The sequence below is a fragment of the Terrapene carolina genome, unplaced genomic scaffold (assembly GCF_002925995.2).
Source record: "Terrapene carolina triunguis isolate 2854851 unplaced genomic scaffold, T_m_triunguis-2.0 Scaffold42, whole genome shotgun sequence".
Classification (NCBI taxonomy): domain Eukaryota; kingdom Metazoa; phylum Chordata; order Testudines; family Emydidae; genus Terrapene; species Terrapene triunguis.
Window position 1 is genome coordinate 13,221,680 of NW_020664393.1, and position 19,690 is coordinate 13,241,369.

The window sequence follows — 19,690 nt, forward strand, 5'->3', positions numbered from 1 at the left end:
TTTTTTTTTTTTTTATGCAATGTTGTTGTAGTCATGTTAGTCTCAGAGTATTAGAGACACAAGGTGGGTGAGGTCATATCTTTTATTGGACCAACTTCCGCTGGTGAGAGAGACAAGCTTTCAAGTTTACACAGAGCTCTTCTTCAGGTCTGGGAAGCTAACTCAGACATTGTGTCAGTTTTCCAGACCTGAAGAGGGGAACTCCTTGTAAACTTGGAAGCTTTTCTCTCTTACCAACTGAAGTTGGTTCAATAAAAGATGTGACCTCACCCACCTTGAGTCTCTCTCTCTTTCCCCCCCCCCCCGTCATTTAGTTGCTTTTTTTATCACCTGTAAATTATCTAAGTATTTTCTATAAATAACTTAGTAGTGAGATTCTCCCTTCCCCCTCATAAGGGATACAACACTGTTAGCATGAAACTGACTGTAATATAAACATATTGGAGTGTATTCATATAAATTAATAAATAAAACAAAAAACCCTACCAAAACACTACACTAGCCCACATAATTTTTCCCATGGGGAGAGGATGAGACAGAGCGAACTGCATATGAACAGATGTTAGTCACATTGCTTAACACTCTGCTGGAAGGCACTCATATTTCAGTGATGAGGGGCGGTATAAGAATTTACATAAGAACAAATTGCTTAAAATAATTGCTCTAATTCTGTTTTGTTACTCAAGTATAAACACACAGACTATGACTTGACGCGTATGTCTAAATGAGAGGTGATAATTAGTTTTTCTAGATACTTCAAGCTTGATGCCCAAAATCGTCTACTACCGGAATAAAGCTAGCTATTCCCTTTGTTTTGTATCTGAGTTCTTAATGACAGACTGATGTTTTTGGCAACTTTTCTTTTGATAGTTCATGGTTTTTCTTTTTTAAAAGATCACTCACTATTTAATCTTAAAGTGTACTGGAAGGGGGGGGAGGGAGAAGAAGCTATATGCAACATTATGATTGCACAGTTAAAATTTAGGAATTCCAGAAGTTATGGTTGCAGTAGTGATGCTAACTCAGCTGTGTTGCATATCCTGTATGTTTTATGACAAAGAATACAATGTTAAGCTACATATTTAACTAAAACAGTGGGAATAGAAAATGGGTACAATTTTCAAAAGTACCCAAATCCCATTTTCAAATGAGATTTAGGAGATAGGTCTCATCAAAAGTCAATGGGATTTAGGTACTTTTGCTTAAGACATTCAGATTTCGGAACATATGAATTGTCATCTTGGATCAGAGCCAAGGTCCATCTAGTACAGTATTGTGTCTCTCACAGGCCAGCACCAGCAGCTTCAGAGGAAGGTGTAAGATTCCTGCAGTAGGCAGATAGACAATGTGGAGGCAGACTCTTCCTGGTCTCTAATAGCAGAGATCAGTGGAAGACCTGAAGTAAGAGGTTTAATATCCCTTCCAAAATGTTTATCATTAATTATAACTGGATATTTTTGATATCCATATAAATGTCCAATCCCTTTTGAAATTTTGTTAATTTCTTAGCCTCAATAACTTTCTGTGGCAAGGTGTACCACGGGTGAATGATATGTTGTGTGCAAAAGTATTTTCTTTTAACTAGTTGGAATTTTCCACCTTAAAATGTCATTGAATGTCCTCTTGTTCTTGTGTTATGAATCAGGGAGAATGGAAGTTCCTGATTTACCTACACTGTATCATTTATTATTTTATAGACTTTTATCATGTTCCCTTTTACTCGCCTCCTTTCTAAGGTAAATAATCGTAATCTTCAATCTCTCTCTTCATGTAAGTGTTTTTCCAGGCCTTGGATCATTCTCATAGCCTCCTCTGAACCCCCTCCAGGTCTGCAGTACCCTTTTAGAGATGGTGTGACAGTACTGTACACTGTATTCCAGATGAGATCACTCAATTGATTTATATTATTATTATTATTATTTTATTATAATAATGATAATGTTTTCTGTATTATTCTCCCTCCCATTCCTTATGCATCCTAACATCTTGTTTGCTTTTTGTCTGCAGCTGCCCACTGAGCATGGGCTTTCATTGAGCTGTCTACAGTGACATCCAGGTGCCTTTCTTGAGTTAATACAATTAATTTAGAACCCTGTAAGGTGTACAAGTAGTTTATATTTTTTGTCTTCAGTGTGCATGACTTTGCATTTATCAATATTGTGATCATTTGCCTTTGTGTTGCCCATTCACCCAGCTTGTTTGATCTCTCTGAAGTTCCTCACAGCCCTCTCTGGTCCTGAATAATCTAAAAATAACTTTATCTGCACATTTTGCTATCTCACTACTTAGCCTGTGTTTTCAGATCACTAAGCAATATATTGAACAACCCCATTGTTAACCTTTTGCTATGATGAAAATTATTCATTTAATTCTAGTCTTTGCTTTCTGTCTCCTAGCCAGTTTTTTATTTGACAGTACTTTGCCTCTCTCCCCATGACTTTTTAGCTTCTTTATGTAGGGCCTCTGTGAAGTCTAAATTATATCAGTTTATTAACACATTCCAAAAATTCTAAGATATTAGTGAGACATGATTGTCCTTTGCAGAAACTGTGCTTGTTAGACCCAGTTATATAATCTTCCAGGTGTTTTATTCTGTTTTTAACCACCATTTCAACCAATTTGCCAGATACAGAGGTAAGGTTTACTGGCCTATAATTAATTCCCTATATCATCCCCAGCGCCTTTTTTAAAATATAGATGCAACATTTGCTACCCTCCAGGCCTCTGAAATAGTGGCTGTTTTCAATGACAGATGGCATATTTTTGTTATTAGCTCAGCTACTTTATACTTACATCCAAGAGTTCTAAAAGAGATTATCATCTGGTCCTGTTGACTTTTGCTTCTTAAATTATCAGTTTCCTCTAGCACCTCCTCTTCTGATACTTCAGTCTCTGAGAGTACTTCATCTTTATTACCAGAATAAAGCAGGTCCAGGATAGGCATCTTCCAAACATCCTCTCTGGTGAAGACTGATGCGAAGAAACTTCTTTATTTTCCTCAATTGTTCCCTTTAATTCCTGGTGATCCAACAGACCCACTGATTGTTTTATAAACTTCCTGCTTTCTGATTTACTTGTTTGTTTTTAACACCTTTAGCTATTTGCTTTTCAACATCCATGTAGGCCTTTCTAATTTTCCTTTAGCTTATAGCCTTCTGCAGTTTATATTTCTCTTTATTGATTTCACTGGGTCAGATTTCTAAATTTTGAAGGATTTCTGTTTGGCTTAAATAGCTTCTTCAACCTTGCCATTTAGCCATATTGGTTTACTCCTTGCTGGTTCCCTTTTTGTTCACATCTTTTGAGATGCTTATATTTTTAAAATTAGCATATATGCCACCTCTACGGATTTTACTTTCTTAGCTTTTAACTTTAGGGCCTTCTTTTAACTAATCTCATTTTATTGAAATATCCTTTTTTAAAGGTTAGTGTTCTGTACTTTTGTCATTTTTCAGTATCCTCCCTGTCCCCTTGGAAGTTGAACCTTAGTTCTTCACAGGGTGGATTTGATTTAAATCACTAGTCAGGAAGACTCGATTTAATCATGGTTTCTACATAAAAGTACATTCCTGTTGGTTGTTATAACCTTAATACATATTCTTCACAACTCAGAGATAGATGTAGGTTTCATTTTTAGAAGGTACACACTATACATTTTTTAAACAGTGATTTATTTTGAAAACTTTTCAGATTAGTTTTACAGCTATATCAGAAAATGAATGATTGTTTGGTTATTTCATTTACCAAAGGTAATTGAAGCAGATATTTATGAAGTCATTGGGAGGTGAACTATCTCCAATTCAACAGGTTAATCATTAATATTTGGAGGATTTTCTTGCCATGTTGTATTAGGAGGAGACCATCACCAGACAGACATTTAAATTGTTTTATTTAATTAAAACAACGTTAAGTATTCTGGATTTTTTTTTTTCTTCAACAGCAAACATATAATATTTTAACAAAACAAGCATATGTCCCTCGCTTCTCACATTTATCTCCAGACTTCTTCTCCGTGTCCAGATCTATTCCGCCCCCAACAATCTTCTATTCATTGAACTTTTTGAAACTTTGCACTTTTAGAGAGAGGTAAGGGATTGACTCTGTGTACACAAATTTGCAGAGGGACAATAGAGTTGAGGTCTGTTATTTCTCACCTTTGTTTGTTTATTTTAAAACATTTTTGCTATTAACAAGCATGTTCCCTCTGGAGACACAAATCCACAGTTTGAGAACGGCAAAACTAAGAATCTCTGATGGTATCTTCTGGATTGAGCACTGAGTCCCATTGGGTAGATAGAAAGATTAACCTAAATAATCTATACAGAAGCTCCTGAAACCCCATAAGATTGGGTCCCTAATCCATGAACTATTGGAACTCATTTACAAAACTTTTCTTAAACATTACATTAATATATTGTCTCATACTCTAGAATTAGAATTTATAATTCCTGTTTCATGATGAGATATCTTTGAGCTATAATGTATCTCAATTAAAACTATCTTTAGATATGCTTTTTGAGGAAAAAACCTTTTATAAAAAAAATCGGATTTAAATTTAAAAAATTGGATTTTTTTATTTATTTTTTTAAAAATCATTGATTTATATCAACGCTGGTGCTTCATGTTCCCTATGTCTAAATGGGGATTGTACCATCTGTTTCCCAGATATTTTGTGTGATTTCATTAGTTGCTGATAAAGCTGAAATCCTTGGATAGAAGGCATGGTAGAAGTACTGTATGATGTTAAGAACTACAGTTTATAAACCTTTAAAGATAATATGATAAAAACAATCCGATTATATAATCACAGATCTCACTTTGAGATGGAGCTCTGTAGTTCTGAATAATACTCAGCAAACCAAGGAAACCTATGCTTATTAGTAGTTCTACTCAAAAACAAAAATATTTTGCAGAGCTTGATTGCTTTGATAGTAGGTATGTCCACAATTATTTTCTCTGTATGGAACTATCCTGGCCATTTCTAATAATAAATCAATAAGAATATTTTTAGATGTAGTTTAGAGGAAAAGCGGCTCCAAATGACCAGGCGTAAATATGCCACAAGCTCACTGTTACACAACGTAAGCTGTACAAAGTGTATTTTTCCTGAGCAATCCGTGCGAGCAGTGTAAGTGAATCCCATTCTACTTGACACTGTGTGTCCCTTTTTAATGATAAAGCACAGAAGTGATTAGAGGGAAGATTGTGTGCCTAGTATTTGTACGAATAAATTGTAATTATTCCAGAAGGCTTCAGATGCTTTCACCATTGTATAGAGCTGATTAATAACAGTAGGGATTCTGAGTTTTATTGATCTGCATGCAGGAGGTGTGCTTTGTGTTGCATAAAAAGTGAGTCTGTGATGATATCCTTTATCCTAACTAATAAGATTTCCTTCTCCCCAGACCTCCTTTAGTCTCTGAAAAACAAACTGGATTATTGTCTTACTAGGCATTGTTGAGCTCTCCATCATCCACTACGCTCTCAGACAAATAATCTTACATGTGGAACAAGTTAAAAAGTCAGGCTGATGGTAATCAAGGATCCCATGGGTACCTGTTATGGAGCATGGCTTTGACTAAAGCTATGGATGAGGGTGCATGTGATGGTGAGAGGAGATGAATGGACTGGAAAAGTATAGGACAGGCTGGGGAGAGGAGGACCACAGTTTCTAAAATGCCCTGGTGGATTTGGAGTGTGCCATCTTTAAATGTATCAGGGATCAGAGTCCTGTTGTGCTAGGCATTATACATATACATTAAAAATGGTCCTTGCCCCAAAGAGCTTGCCAACTAAGATCCCAATCTGCAAACACACACATGCTTAACTTAACTACCGTGAAGTCTCATTGAAGTCAGTGGGATTACTTGTGGTAGTAAAATTAAGCATGTGCATAAGTTTTTGCAGTATTGGGGTCTCCACTACAAAGTTTGGTGGATGCAAATTACATATCTATAGAGCCACCAAATGTGTATATTGCATGGGTGTGTGTGTTTCTGGTTGCTTGCACTGGTGCTGTGTATGCCTACCCAGAGTCTGTGTCTCGATGTAACAGTAGTGTGAAGTGCAGTATATCCTGGGTAGGTATCCCACTGTGCCCTGCTTTCTGGCGCAGTGCCTTTTGGGACACTTTCGCATTGCTTTGTGAAATAGTAGCAAATCACCTACGGATTTCTGGGAGCGAGGGGTCAAGTTCCCACCATGCTAATTTCTCCATCCTATAATACTTTCCATATCCCGTAATTTTGGTACCGTTTTTCAAAATTCTCACAGCCCCGCGGAGTGCTTTTTGGTGTCCACCATCTGCCTGACAGAAGCATGGAGCCGGCAGAACTCAGTACAGTTCTCATCTGCGTTGCTAATACAGGACACACGACTGTCCAGTATTTTCACAGCTTAAGGGAGTACTGCTGCAATCAGGATTGTGATGAAGAAAGTGCAGCGTTAGTTGAGCACAATAAATGGATGCTGATGGACATAGCGAAAAACAATGCCAGGTTGCTGCCGGCATTCCCAGAGCTCCTCTGCATGATGGAGCACTGTTTCTGGGCCTGAGAAATGAGCACTGACAGGTGGGATTGCATCATAATGTAGGTTTGGGATGATGAGCAGTGGCTGCAAAGCTTTCAGATGTGAAAAGCCACATTCCTGGGGCTGTGTCGAGCTCACCTCAGCCCTCCGCAACAGGGACACCAAAATGAGAGCAGCATTGACAAGTGGAGAAGCAAGTGGAGATCACTCTCTGGAAGCTTGTAACACACACTGGCTTGCTACTGGTCAGTGGGCAATAATTTTGGGTTGGAAAATCCACAGTGTGGGGCCTGTTGTTTTATGGCCTTACACAGTTGGATCACATCTCTTGCTATGCAGGACTGTGACTCTTGGTAATATATAGGAAACAGTAGGCAGATTTGCAGTAATGGGGTTCCTGAACTGCGATAGGGTGATAGATGGCACACACGTTCCTATTTTGGCACCAGCCCACCTTGCCACACAGAAAGAGTTACTTTTCTGTGGTTGTGCAGGTGTTAGTGGATCACCAGGTGCACTTCACTGATATCAATGTGGCTGATCAGGGAAGTATACAGGATTTTTCAAAAAGCTGCAAGCGGGCACATTCTTTCCCGACCAGCAGATTGCCATTGGCAATGTTGAAGTGGCAATAGTGAATCTGGGGGACCCAACCTACCCCTTGCTTCCCTGGCTCACGAAGCTATACACTGGCCACCTCACACACCAAGAAAGTTTTAACTACCAGCTCAGCAGGTGCAGAATGACATTAGAATTTGCTTTTGGGAGATTGAAGGGACGCTGGTGGTGTTTACTTACTAGATTGGATCTCAGTGAGAAACATTCCAAAGGTTATATCTGTATGCTGTATACTGCACAACATCTGTGAGGTGAAGGGGGAATAGCTGCCACTGGGTTGAAGGAATCTGGTTGACTGGCTGTCTGCTGAATTTGAACAGCCAGACACTGGGGCTACTAGAAGAGGAGATGTGCATCTGAGGAAGGCCATAAAAGATCATTTTACCAGTCTGCTATAGTAGAGTTCTTTGTTGCTTTAATTAAATAAGTGTCTGTCTTGTACACTTTAAATAATATATTGGTAGGGTCTTTGCCTCCTGCTGTGCATTCTGGAGTGCTTGATGTGAACTAGTAAAATACTCTGGCTTTCTAAAAGTAAAGCTTTATTGTGTGTAAAACAGCAATTAACAAAATTGAAGCTCAAACACATGCAAGATTAAAAAGACTACTTCCATCTTCACTTGGGATTTTGGCAAAAAACAATAACATTTATGTCAAGGTATGTAAACGGTAATTGAGTGCAGTCTGTTGTAGCTACATCTATACTGACCTGTGTTTTTACAGGTGTATATGTAGCTGTGGTTCTCCTTGTTGTTCCTCGGTGTGGAACAGTTGGGGTAAGGATGTTAGGGAGCAGCACCCATAGAGTTCTCCAAGGACTGCAACATCCGCTCAGTGCGGGACCTTTGGAACTGTAGGTCAACCATGCTCTGCAATATTTGCATTTGTTACCTGAATAACCCCATTATGTCCTGGTGCATTTCCTTGGTGCCTCTTAGTCCTTTTGCCTGTCCTGCAGCAGCTGCTCTCTTCATTCTCAGTTTTTCCCTCTGTGTTATGTTCTGAAGAAATCTCCAAGACCTTTGATCATGGTACAAGGCAATTGTGGCCTGGAGGATCTTGGAGAACATATACTCCCTAGTCCTCTTTCTTCGTCTCCTGATCAGAGTCAGACATGCAGTGGCATGGAGGGGGGACCCCTCAAAACCACCATGCCAGGAGTTGCTGATTAAAAACAGACAGAAACACTTTAGATTTGCAGTCACAACGAAAAGGGAAAGAAGTCTCAAAACTCCCTTTGAATTATTTTCACAAGTACCTTAATAAAAATGCTTATTGACGCCTCAGCTTTGGAGCATCTTGGTACAGCATTGCTCTGCAACTCAAACCCTAGTTAGTACGGCCTAGCAGGGGGAAGAAGAGGCGGTGTTCTATTTCATGTGGATATACAGTTCGGTCCTCTCCCTGGGTACTGATACAGGGAAATGGCAGTGACTATTAACACTATTTTTCATAGGCAATGGTGATTTTGGCTGATATCTCACTCCTGAGGGTCATAAAGGCACAGAGAACATGGCTGTTGATGGCTTCCTTAAGCCGCCTGGGCCTCTGTGGGGCTAGCCTGTTTACTGCAATGGTGCCAGCTGAACTCATCGCAGAGTGGCATGGGAAGGTGTCTTATCTCAGAGGAAGAAATAAAGATACCATCCCTAGAATTCTTCAGGAGAGGATTGCAGAATATCTCCATGAAAGTTTCATCGGGATCTCTCGAGGATAAAAGAGACATCCCTATTCTGATAAACATAGTACTCCACATGGCCCCCCTCCTAGCCCAACAAGCCAAAGAAATGAAAAGTGAACCTTGAGTCTGCCTCTGTTTGTTCCACTGCTACCTGAACACGACACTGATTTAATGTGGATTGTATAACCAGACTGCCATACAACCATTTTTGAAATGTATTTTCTAACATTACACCAGTACAGCAATGAAAAGTTGATCCCTTTGTCTTAACTTGTGAATGGGACAGGTGTCATTTTAAAATGGGGTACAAAGGCGGGAGATGAGGTTTGAGGGAAAGGAAAATAATAATAAAAAAAAATTGCAAGGAAAACTGCTTGTACACTTATTCAAATTCCCTTCCCCTTTGTCAGTGGGTTCATCTGTGCTCACCTGGTGGAACTGGCTAGACTCCTGCACAGTTTTAGACCGTTCCTAGCTTGTGGCATGGTTTGAGTTCCCTGCCATAGGCTGCCCTCCCCCCTCCCCCCAGTTCATGACAGGCATTTCCATTTCTAGCTCCTCCACAGTCGCTATCTTGAACACCGTAGTTAGATTGACTTAACTCCTGTGGAATTGACACCGCTAGGTTGACGGAAGAATTCTCCAGTTAACCTTCTCGAGGGGGTGGCTTAACTACAGTGATGGAAACCCCCCTTCACTATGGTTCCTACAGACACACAGCTGCCACACCGTAGCTGTGCCTCTCTAGCGTTTACAGTGTAGACAGGCTCTAAGAGCTGTACTTTCATAGTGCAAAGGCAAGAGTCAGCTTCTGTTTTTAGCAGACTCTTAGATCACTTGATTAGATCAAAAGAAATGCATTCTTTCTTAACTTTCCTGTGAAGTCTTGAAGTAATTCTTGTTTTAACATAGTAAATTGATTTAAATGCTTATTGTAGTAATTGGCAAACCAGATAAATTGAACCACAGATCTGTTAATTGAATTTCAATTGTAATCTTAATTTGATTGTGTCATATTTGATTAGTTATGGGAAATTAGAAGTAAATCAGTGATAGATTTGCTTAGCTTTGTATTTGTTTGCATATTCTTTTAATCTATTAAAAACAGGGGACTGGTTTCTCTCCCTAACTGTTGTGTGAGAGAACAATGTATTCACAGGTAAAGGTAAATACATTGATTAGCTCCTGGATGCATATTTTAATTATTTAAAATCCTATTACCACTACATAATGTTTCAAACCAATTTGACAAACAGATTTTTTTATCTCTGAATGATCATAAAGCTGATGATTTCCATTGCATTGATTTTGTTATATATGCAGGTGACCATTATGGTCAGGGGTTTCAGAGAGGCCCTGGGGGCTTCAGTGAGAACTACAGCTGGAAAATGCAGTTGACATCCAACAGTACAAGGTTTGTCCATCTGACTGAAATGAAAAGCAGCATGTAAGTACAGTAGCTAATAGAATGATCTATGACATCCTTTACTGTATAAAAATGACCTTAATGATGTGTGATGACAACTTGGTGATGATCTGATAAAATCAATTTTGCTCTTTCAAAAGAGTTTTTCAGATAATTTTTGCTCTTCCTTTTTATTGTTACTTTACATTAATACATACTACTAAGTTAAAAAAATCCCCGATGTTATGCACATTCCATAATCTATTTTATGCTCAGAGTTATTATTAATTCAGTGTCTTAACTAAGTTAAAAGGAGAGATTTTTAGATTCTAGGCAGCGAGATGTAACGAATAAAAAGTGCTGTCTCTGGCTTTGTCCCTCGTCCCACCTTGAAGGAAATATTTTTCCCGCCTCTTAATCCAACTTTTTGTTTCAGTCACTTGTTTTGGTGCCAGGTATCCATGTTTATGACATGATGTTTGACTTTTATTGTTTAGGCCTGCTATGAAGAGGCTATACAGCACTTCACACACAACAGTGGATTCAAAAGAGATGAAAAAATTCCAGCTTTTGGCACATACGTGGTGGGATGAACAAGGAGAATATTCCACCCTGCATTCTCTGAATGATATTAGAGTGCCTTTTATTAGGTACAGTTTTGGGATTACTTTTGCTGTGTAATGCTATTTCTAAGCATCCATCTAAAAACAGTGTAAAATAACTAGACAGGAAAATGAGACATAACTTGTTGAACAAATATCACATGACCCCACCCCTAGTCTGGGACCCCCACACTCTCCCCATCCCATCCCTTCCCACCTTATCTGGGGAGGGCCAGGGGAGGATGTGTCTGGCCTGGCTGGAGCTGCTCCGGCAGGCTGGACAGTGTGGCCGCAGCCTGCTCCAGCGGGCCAGACCGGGCAGCGCGTCCGCAGCATGTTCCAGTGGGCTGGGCTGGGCGGCTCGGCCTCAGCGTGATCTGGGGGGCGGGGCCAAGCGGCACGGCTGCAGCCTGTTGGCCCTGGAGCTGCAGCTGCTTCGGAGGCTGGGGGGAGAGCAGCGTGGCCAGAAGCGGAGAGACTCTGGCCCCGCCTCTTCCCTTCTGACTGTGCTGCCTCTCCTTGCTCCCTCTGTTGGGGGGAGGGGCTGTGTCCCACCTCTCCCTCTCTATATATACATGCTGTGGCCGCGCAACCCGGTCTGGCCCGCCGGAGCAGGCTGCGGCCGCTCTGCCCAGCCTGCCGGAGCAGCTCCAGCCAGGCCAGAGACATCCTCCCCTGGTCCTCACCAGATAAGGTGGGAAGGGATAGGATGGGGAGAGTGGGGGGGTCCTGGGCTAGGGGTGGGGTCATTTGGGGGGAGAGAGAGCTCAGTGGTTTGAGCATTGGCCTGCTAAACCTAGGGTTGTGAGTTCAATCCTTGAGGGGGCCATTTAGGGATCTGGGGCAAAAATCTGGGGATTGGTCCTGCTTTGAGCAGGGGTTTGGACTAGATGACCTCCTGAGGTCCCTTCCAACCCTGATATTCTATATGGGGGGGTGGTCACAGGGGTTACTCCCCTGACTCCGAGCTTCTCCCCCCCCAAAAAAAAATTTCCCCACCAGTTGCTGTCCCAGCCCATCAGGGTAAGCCGCCGGTGCACCGGGACACTTTGTTTACTTAGGTTTACCTCCATGCCTGCGGATACTCGAGGTAAACAAACCGTCTCGGCTCACCAGCGGCTTATCCTGATGGCCTGGGAGCCAAAGTTTGCTGACCCCTGAATTATAGGGTTGGCTTAAGAACGGGTTATAAAAAATTTCCATTTTTACTTATCCATCTTGGGGGTGGGGGAGGGGGTTGGCTTATATACAAACCAGCTTATGATCGAGTATATATGGTACTTAACACAAATTTTAAAGAAACATTTCAGTTAAACCATTTTGTATCTTTGTGCTTATTTATGTACACTTTATTTCAGAGATACTCTATTGAACATGAGTAGTGATCATCAGTTGGGAAGCCCTCTGTCTGGTGTAAAGATTCTAGATGTTGGCTGTGGTGGTGGATTGTTAAGTGAAGTAAGAAACACAGTTTGTTGTTCCTGCCTCTCTAGCTAAGGAGCATATGAAGACTTTGAAAGGTGTTACGATTTGTTTATTTAACTCCTAAATCTCAAATGAGGAGGAGCCGCCCCAGGCCCTTTTCTGCAATATTGGTACATTGATAAATGCATGTTTTGGAGTGCAGTAAATTCTACAAACCACATTTGTATTTGGGTTAAAAAAAAGTACATGCAATGTTTTGTTATAAACAACTGAGCTTCATCAAGAAAAGAGAAACTATAGGAAGAGGTGCTAAAACCTTAAGGTTAACCAACAAACAGATTATTCAAATATTGTCACAAACAGCAAAATAGCATCGGTCCTTTCTAGCATTCCTTTAGAAAATCATTGCAAAATAACGTGTGTGTGGGGGGGGGGGGTTAGTAAAAGATCACTTTTTATCATCACCACTCTTGTTAATGAAGTAACATGTTTTCCATTATAACCTATTTTCACATGTGTGATGCTTTTGAAACCGTCACCTTTTGCGCTTAAATTTTCCATATTGGGCAAAGTTCTCATCTCTGACCTTGCCCCTTGACACCACCTAATAGTACTGAGGCTGTACAAAGGGGCCCCAAAAGCCCCGTATCTGGCATAAGGAGGATTCCTATGATGCAGGGGGCAGTTGTAAGGATGCCTCATGAGGACCCCCTCACAAGCCTGGGGAAAGGGGGCGTTTTGAGGGCATAGGTGCTGGAACTAGGGGTGCTGCTGCACCCCCTGTCTTGAAATGGTTTCCATTATATACAAGGTTTACAGTTTGGCTCAATGGCTCTCAGCACCCCCAGTATAAAAATTGTTCCAGCACCCCAGGTTGAGGGTGGGAGTGTAACAACAGCGCTGTGACCCATAGGGCTGCTCTAACTTAGACTGGCCCCCAAGACTGTCTAAGTTACGCTGGGGACCTCTCTAGCCCCCAGAGCAGCCCAAGATTTTTTGAAGCTTTTATGTTCAGAGGTGTAGCACAGACACTCACCCTGGCTCTGTGCACAAAGGTGAGTCTCTCCCTTCCCCCCCCATTTCTGGTAGCTAGAGGTAAATCCTTTTTAACCACGAGAGAGTGAAAAATGTGTATCTTTGCCCTGTTATAAAACAATTCCTCCGTCACCTCCTGTCCCCCAAATACGTGAGCCAGCTAGAGCAAAAACTACTGAAGTGGAACCTTGGTATGGCCTTAATTCTCATTGACGATAGTACTTTTGTTTTTTGAAAAATAAAACAAATGGTTTCTAGTTAATAAAATTATGACTGCTTGAAAATTGTACATGAGCATTAAAAATTTTTGCAGGTGTGTGCTTAAGGGTGGATATACTGTGCATATGTGTCCATCTAGTTAAGTTCTCACTGTCTGGTTCAAAGTACTTACAAGCTCCACACACTGAATGACTATGGATGAGTAGCTCTCTCACTCTGCTGGTAAAGCCAGTGGAGCTTGTAACTTTCACAAGTTTAATAACTAGTGAATTTAGAGCTCCAATAACATAAAGTTGGTTGTGTTGCACAGAGTATTCCAGTTTCAAGAGAGACATCAACCTCTGAGGTAAAAACACACTTAAAATATTTCAGTGACAGTCAAGACTGGTACTTTCCTAGTAAACATCGGAATAGTCAGCTTTCAGCATTGAGCAGGTATCCTAGATAATCATGTATAGAGTAGCCATTAAAAAGACATGTGGATTCACCATTTCAATAAGGAGTGATCATAAGTATAGGTTGAGAAAAACAGTGTCTCTGTGATAGTTGCAGTGGAGAAAATCTGCACTCGTGGCAAAGTGGACAAAGAACAATTATTTTAAAAACAGATGTAAAAGAATCACTATCTTCTCTTTGACAATATTAGTTTTTAAAAGAATAGAAAATCTAAAATGTGTTTTGTGCTTTCTCTCTAACAAACTTTTAAAAATGCTGCAGATCAAAGGCCATCCCTCAGAGCTGTTTGTCTCACTGTTCTAATGATGCTTACTGCAAGATTTTTCTGTGACTTCGACATTAGATTCTGGTAGTTTACACAGAGCTTTATGCTTACGCTGATTGTTTTAATGCAGCGAATAAACAAACGGTATATCATTAGCCTCTAGGTAGACTGGGAGCTTCAGTTACTGGAATTGATCCTCTGGAGGACAACATTAGAACAGCAGAACAGCACAAGTCATTTGATCCAGTTCTAGCCAAGAGAATACAGTACAAACCATGTTCACTGGAGGATATCGTGGAAGAGGCTACAGAAACCTTTGATGTAATTATTGCTTCTGAAGTAGTGGAGCATGTGGCTGACCTAGAAACATTTATCAAGTACTGCTATCAAGTATTAAAAGTAAGTGTTTGTTATAATTGTAGGAAATGTTTGTTCCTTCCTTCTTTAATAACTTTTTTTATTTTAAAAGTTAATCAGAGCACATGCAGATCCCAGAGGCCTCGGTGACATCATTACTTAATATTGCAGTAGTACCATGACTCCCATTAGGTTGTGTACAAGGTCAAAACCTAATGAAAAGTTCTTGCAGCCTGATTTTTCCACTGATGGAGGAAGATCTAATAGCTATGTTGATAGGATAAACTAAGTTTCACTTCTTGTCCAGAACTGCTGTGTAGTGTAACCTTGTTGCAGCTGTTAAACAGCGCCTGTGTTCTACTTCACAGATGGCTGCATGTCAGTGGCTAAAGTGTTCTTTCTGTACAGTCTGTAAACTGTTTTAAGGTCTTTGAGGATGAACTATGCAATATAAGTTTATTAATGTGCTTATTTTTACAAGAATGCGGAATATATATTAATTGAAATAGCAAGTCAGCTAGTCAGGACAATGCTCACTTAATGATGGCCCAAAAGAAAGCCCCAAAAAGTGAGCACTGATTGGCTGCACTATCCATTTGGCTGCCCATAAAAGTCCTCTACGCAAACAAGCATTTCCATTAGTAAGTGCCCCACTGATCCCACTCGCTGTAGGAGAAATGTCCTTGGGCAGTTTTTGCTCTATGGATTTATGGTGTGGCCAGCAGCCACAGTTAGGTATGAAAATAGCCCAAACTAATCTGCTTGCAGTTGCCATGGAGAAGAGTGTGTATGTTTGTTTGAATTAAATTGAAGTTTAAAAAATAAGACAAGATATTGTCTTGTGTTTACTATACACATTCTTATACTTTTAGTTCATTCTCTGCTCGGGGATGATTTGCATGTATTAATTAGGTGTTATCCTTGATTAGCATAGATATTTCTGGGCTTGGTTGCTCTTTTTAAATGATCCAAAACCAGGAAGATGTTGACTGTTTGGTTAAATGTTGAAAAGACTCATTCTTTACAAAAAGAACATAACATCCTGATTTTTCTATCACCTAACGATGTCTTAAAACATTTATGTATGTGTATCAATTAAAGGAGCTTTAATTCCTGCAGCCCATGGCTTCAAAATGACAAATTCTGTACTTGAAGTTCAAAAATGATTAATCTTGTACTTTTTCATGTGAAGGGTCCTCACACTTTTTGTTCAATTAAATGTACTGCTAATTGAATATTATTTTAATATTTTTATTAGCCTGAAGGCTCGTTATTTATTACTACAATCAACAAAACACAGTTGTCCTATATATTGGGGATTGTAGTTGCAGAGAGAATAATGGGCATTGTACCAGAAGGCACTCATGACTGGGAGAAGTTTATTTCACCTGAAGAGCTAGAATGCCTGCTAGACTCAAGTAAGTGTCAAATAGAATGACGGGAGTGAATAGAGAGATCCAAGTGTTACTGATTATAACGGCAACTGTCAGGGGACTAGATAGTTAAGATGATTGGTAACCTTGCAGTGAAGAGCTCTGTACTCCTGTTAGCAGCTCAGATTTGGCGTAGGTCAGGCATGGCTAAAAGTCATTACCACATACTGGCTGTTCAGCTGAGTGTGTAGAGTTGATGGTCTCAGGGCTGGTCTACACTAACTCCCCAATTCGAACTAAGATACGCAACTTCAGCTACGTGAATAACGTAGCTGAAGTCGACGTACCTTAGTTCGAACTTACCGCGGTCCAGACGCGGCAGGCAGGCTCCCCTGTCGACTCCGCGTACTCCTCTCGCCGAGCAGGAGTACCGGAGTCGACGGCGAGCACTTCTGGGTTCGATTTATCGCGTCCAGACAAGACGCGATAAATCGAACCCAGAAGTTCGATTGCTTGCCGCCGAACCAGCGGGTAAGTATAGACGTACCCTCAGTTCAATTTCAAGCATACAGAGGTCACCTAAACAAAACCACCATCACAACTGGCCCCCTTGTTGATAGCCAGAGCATCAAAGATGCAAATTCTTGGACTCTTTTTGAAGACAATAGTGTTTTGTTTCTAAGGGTGAGTCCTCTAGGTCAGGGTTGAGATACTTGATGAGCCAGTGTCCAAAGGTTGCACTGCTGCTGCATTGTATAAACCGAGGGCTTTTGTCTTCATCTTTCACTAGCCTTACATTTATTAAAACATTTCATTTAAAAGCTGTCTGAAGTTGAAAGCTGACCACAGACTTTCCAATAAAACTTGAGAGAGTATATTATGGTGGCTGGATCAAAATACTAAGTCACACCAGTGATCCCAGTTTGAATGCTTTCCTAAAAGACTGATTTCTGAGGTGTTGGGTTTTTCCCTCAGACACTTCTTCTCTACAGAAAGTTAATAAACAAAAAAACACAACAAAAACCCACCACTAAGCCCCTCACTTTTTCTGTAACTCACTGTAAACAAGCCGGTGCCTGAACTCAATCTTTTATCTTGTATCCTGCTGGGCCTGGGATGATGCAGCATCGTATGATGAACCTAAGCGATATTAAGAAGGGAGCATAAAATTGCTCTTTATTTACACGGTTTCCTTGATCCATATTCTTCTTGCCTTATTTTTTTCATTCATAGCTAAATCTCCAGCATCTTCCATAGATACACCTCTACCCCGATATAACATGACCCGATATAACACGAATTCGGATATAACGCGGTAAAGCAGCGCTCCGGGGGGGCGGGGCTATGCGCTCCGGCAGATCAAAGCAAGTTCAATATAACGTGGTTTCACCTATAACGCAGTAAGATTTTTTTTTTTTTTGGCTCCCGAGGACAGCGTTATATCGGGGTAGAGGTGTATATTCAGTTTATCAGTTTTGAAGTGGATGACCTGAATCTCCGAAACTTGAGCAACTATAAATATGCTTCTAATGACTCAGTATTGTTGCTCTAAAGCTCAGTGGAAGAATGTATATTTAGAACTTGCTATTTTTTTTAGAGCTTGATGTTTCATTGACTTAGAATGTCTGAGGATCACCATCTTTTTTCCCCTTCTTTTACAGATGGCTTTTTAGTCAAGACAGTGAATGGAATGTCATACAACCCCCTGTCAGGGTCCTGGAGTTGGACTGAAAGCACTAGCATTAACTATGCGGTGCATGCCATGAAATCTAGGGTAAAAGAACAATCAAGTTCAAGAGAGCCACCTTCAGAGACAGATAAGGAGGCACACCCAGCCGAAGCTAGTGCCAGTACAACTGTCTGAGACGCGGTAGTAGGCAAGCAGCAAGAAGTTGAAGGAAGATTTGCATAAATGATTATAATAATACTGTTTGCAACAACAAGTCTGCTGTTCATATAAATGGCAGTTAAGATGTTTTTGCCAATCTGTTTCAATGTAGTCTGGGGAGAGAACAATTGTTAGTTCTCTCAGGAATCATGTAGGATTAAGATGGGCAAAGTTTTTGGAGAGAAGTTCTTTTATGAGAAAATAATTTTCAAACCTTCAAATTATTCTGTCAGTTTTTGTGTACGATGGCTTTTACAGTCCTACCAAGAAAACACAGGTTTCAGCAGGACTCCAGAGAGTAACGGGTTGATGCTGAATTCAATTTGAAGTCACTTTTAAAAATGCAATACACTGTGTAAATAGAAGGGTTTAAGCAATTTTTAAATTAAACTACCCACGTGCACTGTTCAGCAACTTGTGTCTGTATTTAATTAATTGTTAAAACACCAAAACCCTCTTTTCCTTCTTCCATTCCGGATACACCAATTGTGGGAAAAGAAGGGAGGGGTAGTGACATAGGAGCTCCTGCTCTGCCTCTGCGCCACTGGTATGAGCCTTCCATGGCTGGTTACACTAGTACTGCAGCCTGGTTCAGCTGTGGCAACACCACACTTGAGAATCTGGTCCCTGAATGTCAACCTGTCACACCCTCCAAAAATGGGACCTGTTATCAGGTCCTCCATGTTTAAGTAAAATCGTTACAATTTAAACAGTCACTTTTCTAGCAATAAGCCGCAGTTATCAGGCCAGCAGTTTGTTTACAATTTGTCATAGAATCTAAGTTCTGTGAGTGGTACAATCCTTCACCTACTTCACGGGGCTGATGGGAGGTATACTTAATAAAAAGCTATTCTGCTCTGAAATGTGAGTCTCTAAATACATGGCATTGCATGTGCCCATGATCATCTGTCCCCAATTTTCTTTTTATCAAATGTGCTCAGTTTACACATAAAGAGATGGGTTTTTTTATTTTCCTAACTGCAGTCCTGCAAACTCAGCTTGGGATCTGAAAAGTCAGCTGGGTTCTCTCTTTGCCATGCATCATCACCTGTAAAAGGTTCAGCAGCTGAAATTATCCTCTCTGCTCTGTGTAATCCCCTTGCCTTCACTGGCCTTGCACAGGTGCAACTGGCCTTGTAATTGGAATTTAGTAGATGATCTGATGCCCAAAAAAGTATAGAATCCTGTTTGATTAATCGATTTGGCTTTGCAGTGGTATTGTCAGTAACTAATAAAAAAAAAAATCTAAGTCCAGAAGCAACTGGTATGATCACCTAGGCTGACCATATGCATAACAGGCCATAGAACCACACCCATCAGTTTTGGCATCCAGCCCGTAACTTCTCTTTGAGCTATAGTATTTCTTTTAGAAAGATGTCCAGTCTCAATTTAAAGGCTTCAGGTAATAGAGAATCCACCATGGCCCCAGGTAAGTTGTTCTAGTGGTTAATTGTCATAAATGTATAAATTTATATAATTTGCAGCTTATTTGTAGTAAAATTTGTCTCACATTACAACAGTTGGATCTCATTATGCCTTTTTCTCCTAGATTGAAGAGCCCTTTACTATCAGAAATCTCTTTCCCTATGCAGGTACTTGTAGATCAGGGATCGGCAACTTTTGGCACGCAGCTCGCCAGCACATCCCTTGGCCCGCGCCGCTTCCCGCAGCCCCCATTGGCTTGGAGCAGCGAACCGCGGCCAGTGGAAGCCGCGATCGGCCAAACCTGTGGCAAGTAAACAAATCGGAAAGTAAACAAACTGGCCTGGCCCACCAGGGGGCTTGGCCTGGCAGATCATGTGCCAATTGTTGCCGATCCCTGTTGTAGATTGTTA

At 40.7% G+C, this 19,690-nt stretch overlaps 1 protein-coding gene across 3 annotated transcripts in view; it reads left to right on the plus strand.

The window, feature by feature from the left end:
• The window catches only part of COQ3 (coenzyme Q3, methyltransferase), a 27,691-nt gene extending 9,422 nt beyond the window's left edge, over positions 1-18,269 (plus strand). The window contains exons 1-8 of one of the 3 annotated variants that reach the window (XM_026654067.1): positions 1,975-2,056; positions 5,452-5,533; positions 10,154-10,277; positions 10,733-10,885; positions 12,196-12,295; positions 14,394-14,636; positions 15,853-16,012; positions 17,629-18,269. In XM_026654067.1, coding sequence (XP_026509852.1) covers positions 5,503-5,533; positions 10,154-10,277; positions 10,733-10,885; positions 12,196-12,295; positions 14,394-14,636; positions 15,853-16,012; positions 17,629-17,831 — 1,014 coding nt within the window. In that variant the 5' untranslated portion in view covers positions 1,975-2,056; positions 5,452-5,502 and the 3' untranslated portion in view covers positions 17,832-18,269. Of the gene's footprint in view, positions 1-1,974; positions 2,057-5,451; positions 5,534-10,153; positions 10,278-10,732; positions 10,886-12,195; positions 12,296-14,393; positions 14,637-15,852; positions 16,013-17,628 lie in introns of those variants that run through there. The other 2 variants (XM_026654073.2, XM_026654063.2) reach the window with 2 other exon arrangements.
• The last annotated feature ends 1,421 nt before the right edge of the window (positions 18,270-19,690 follow it).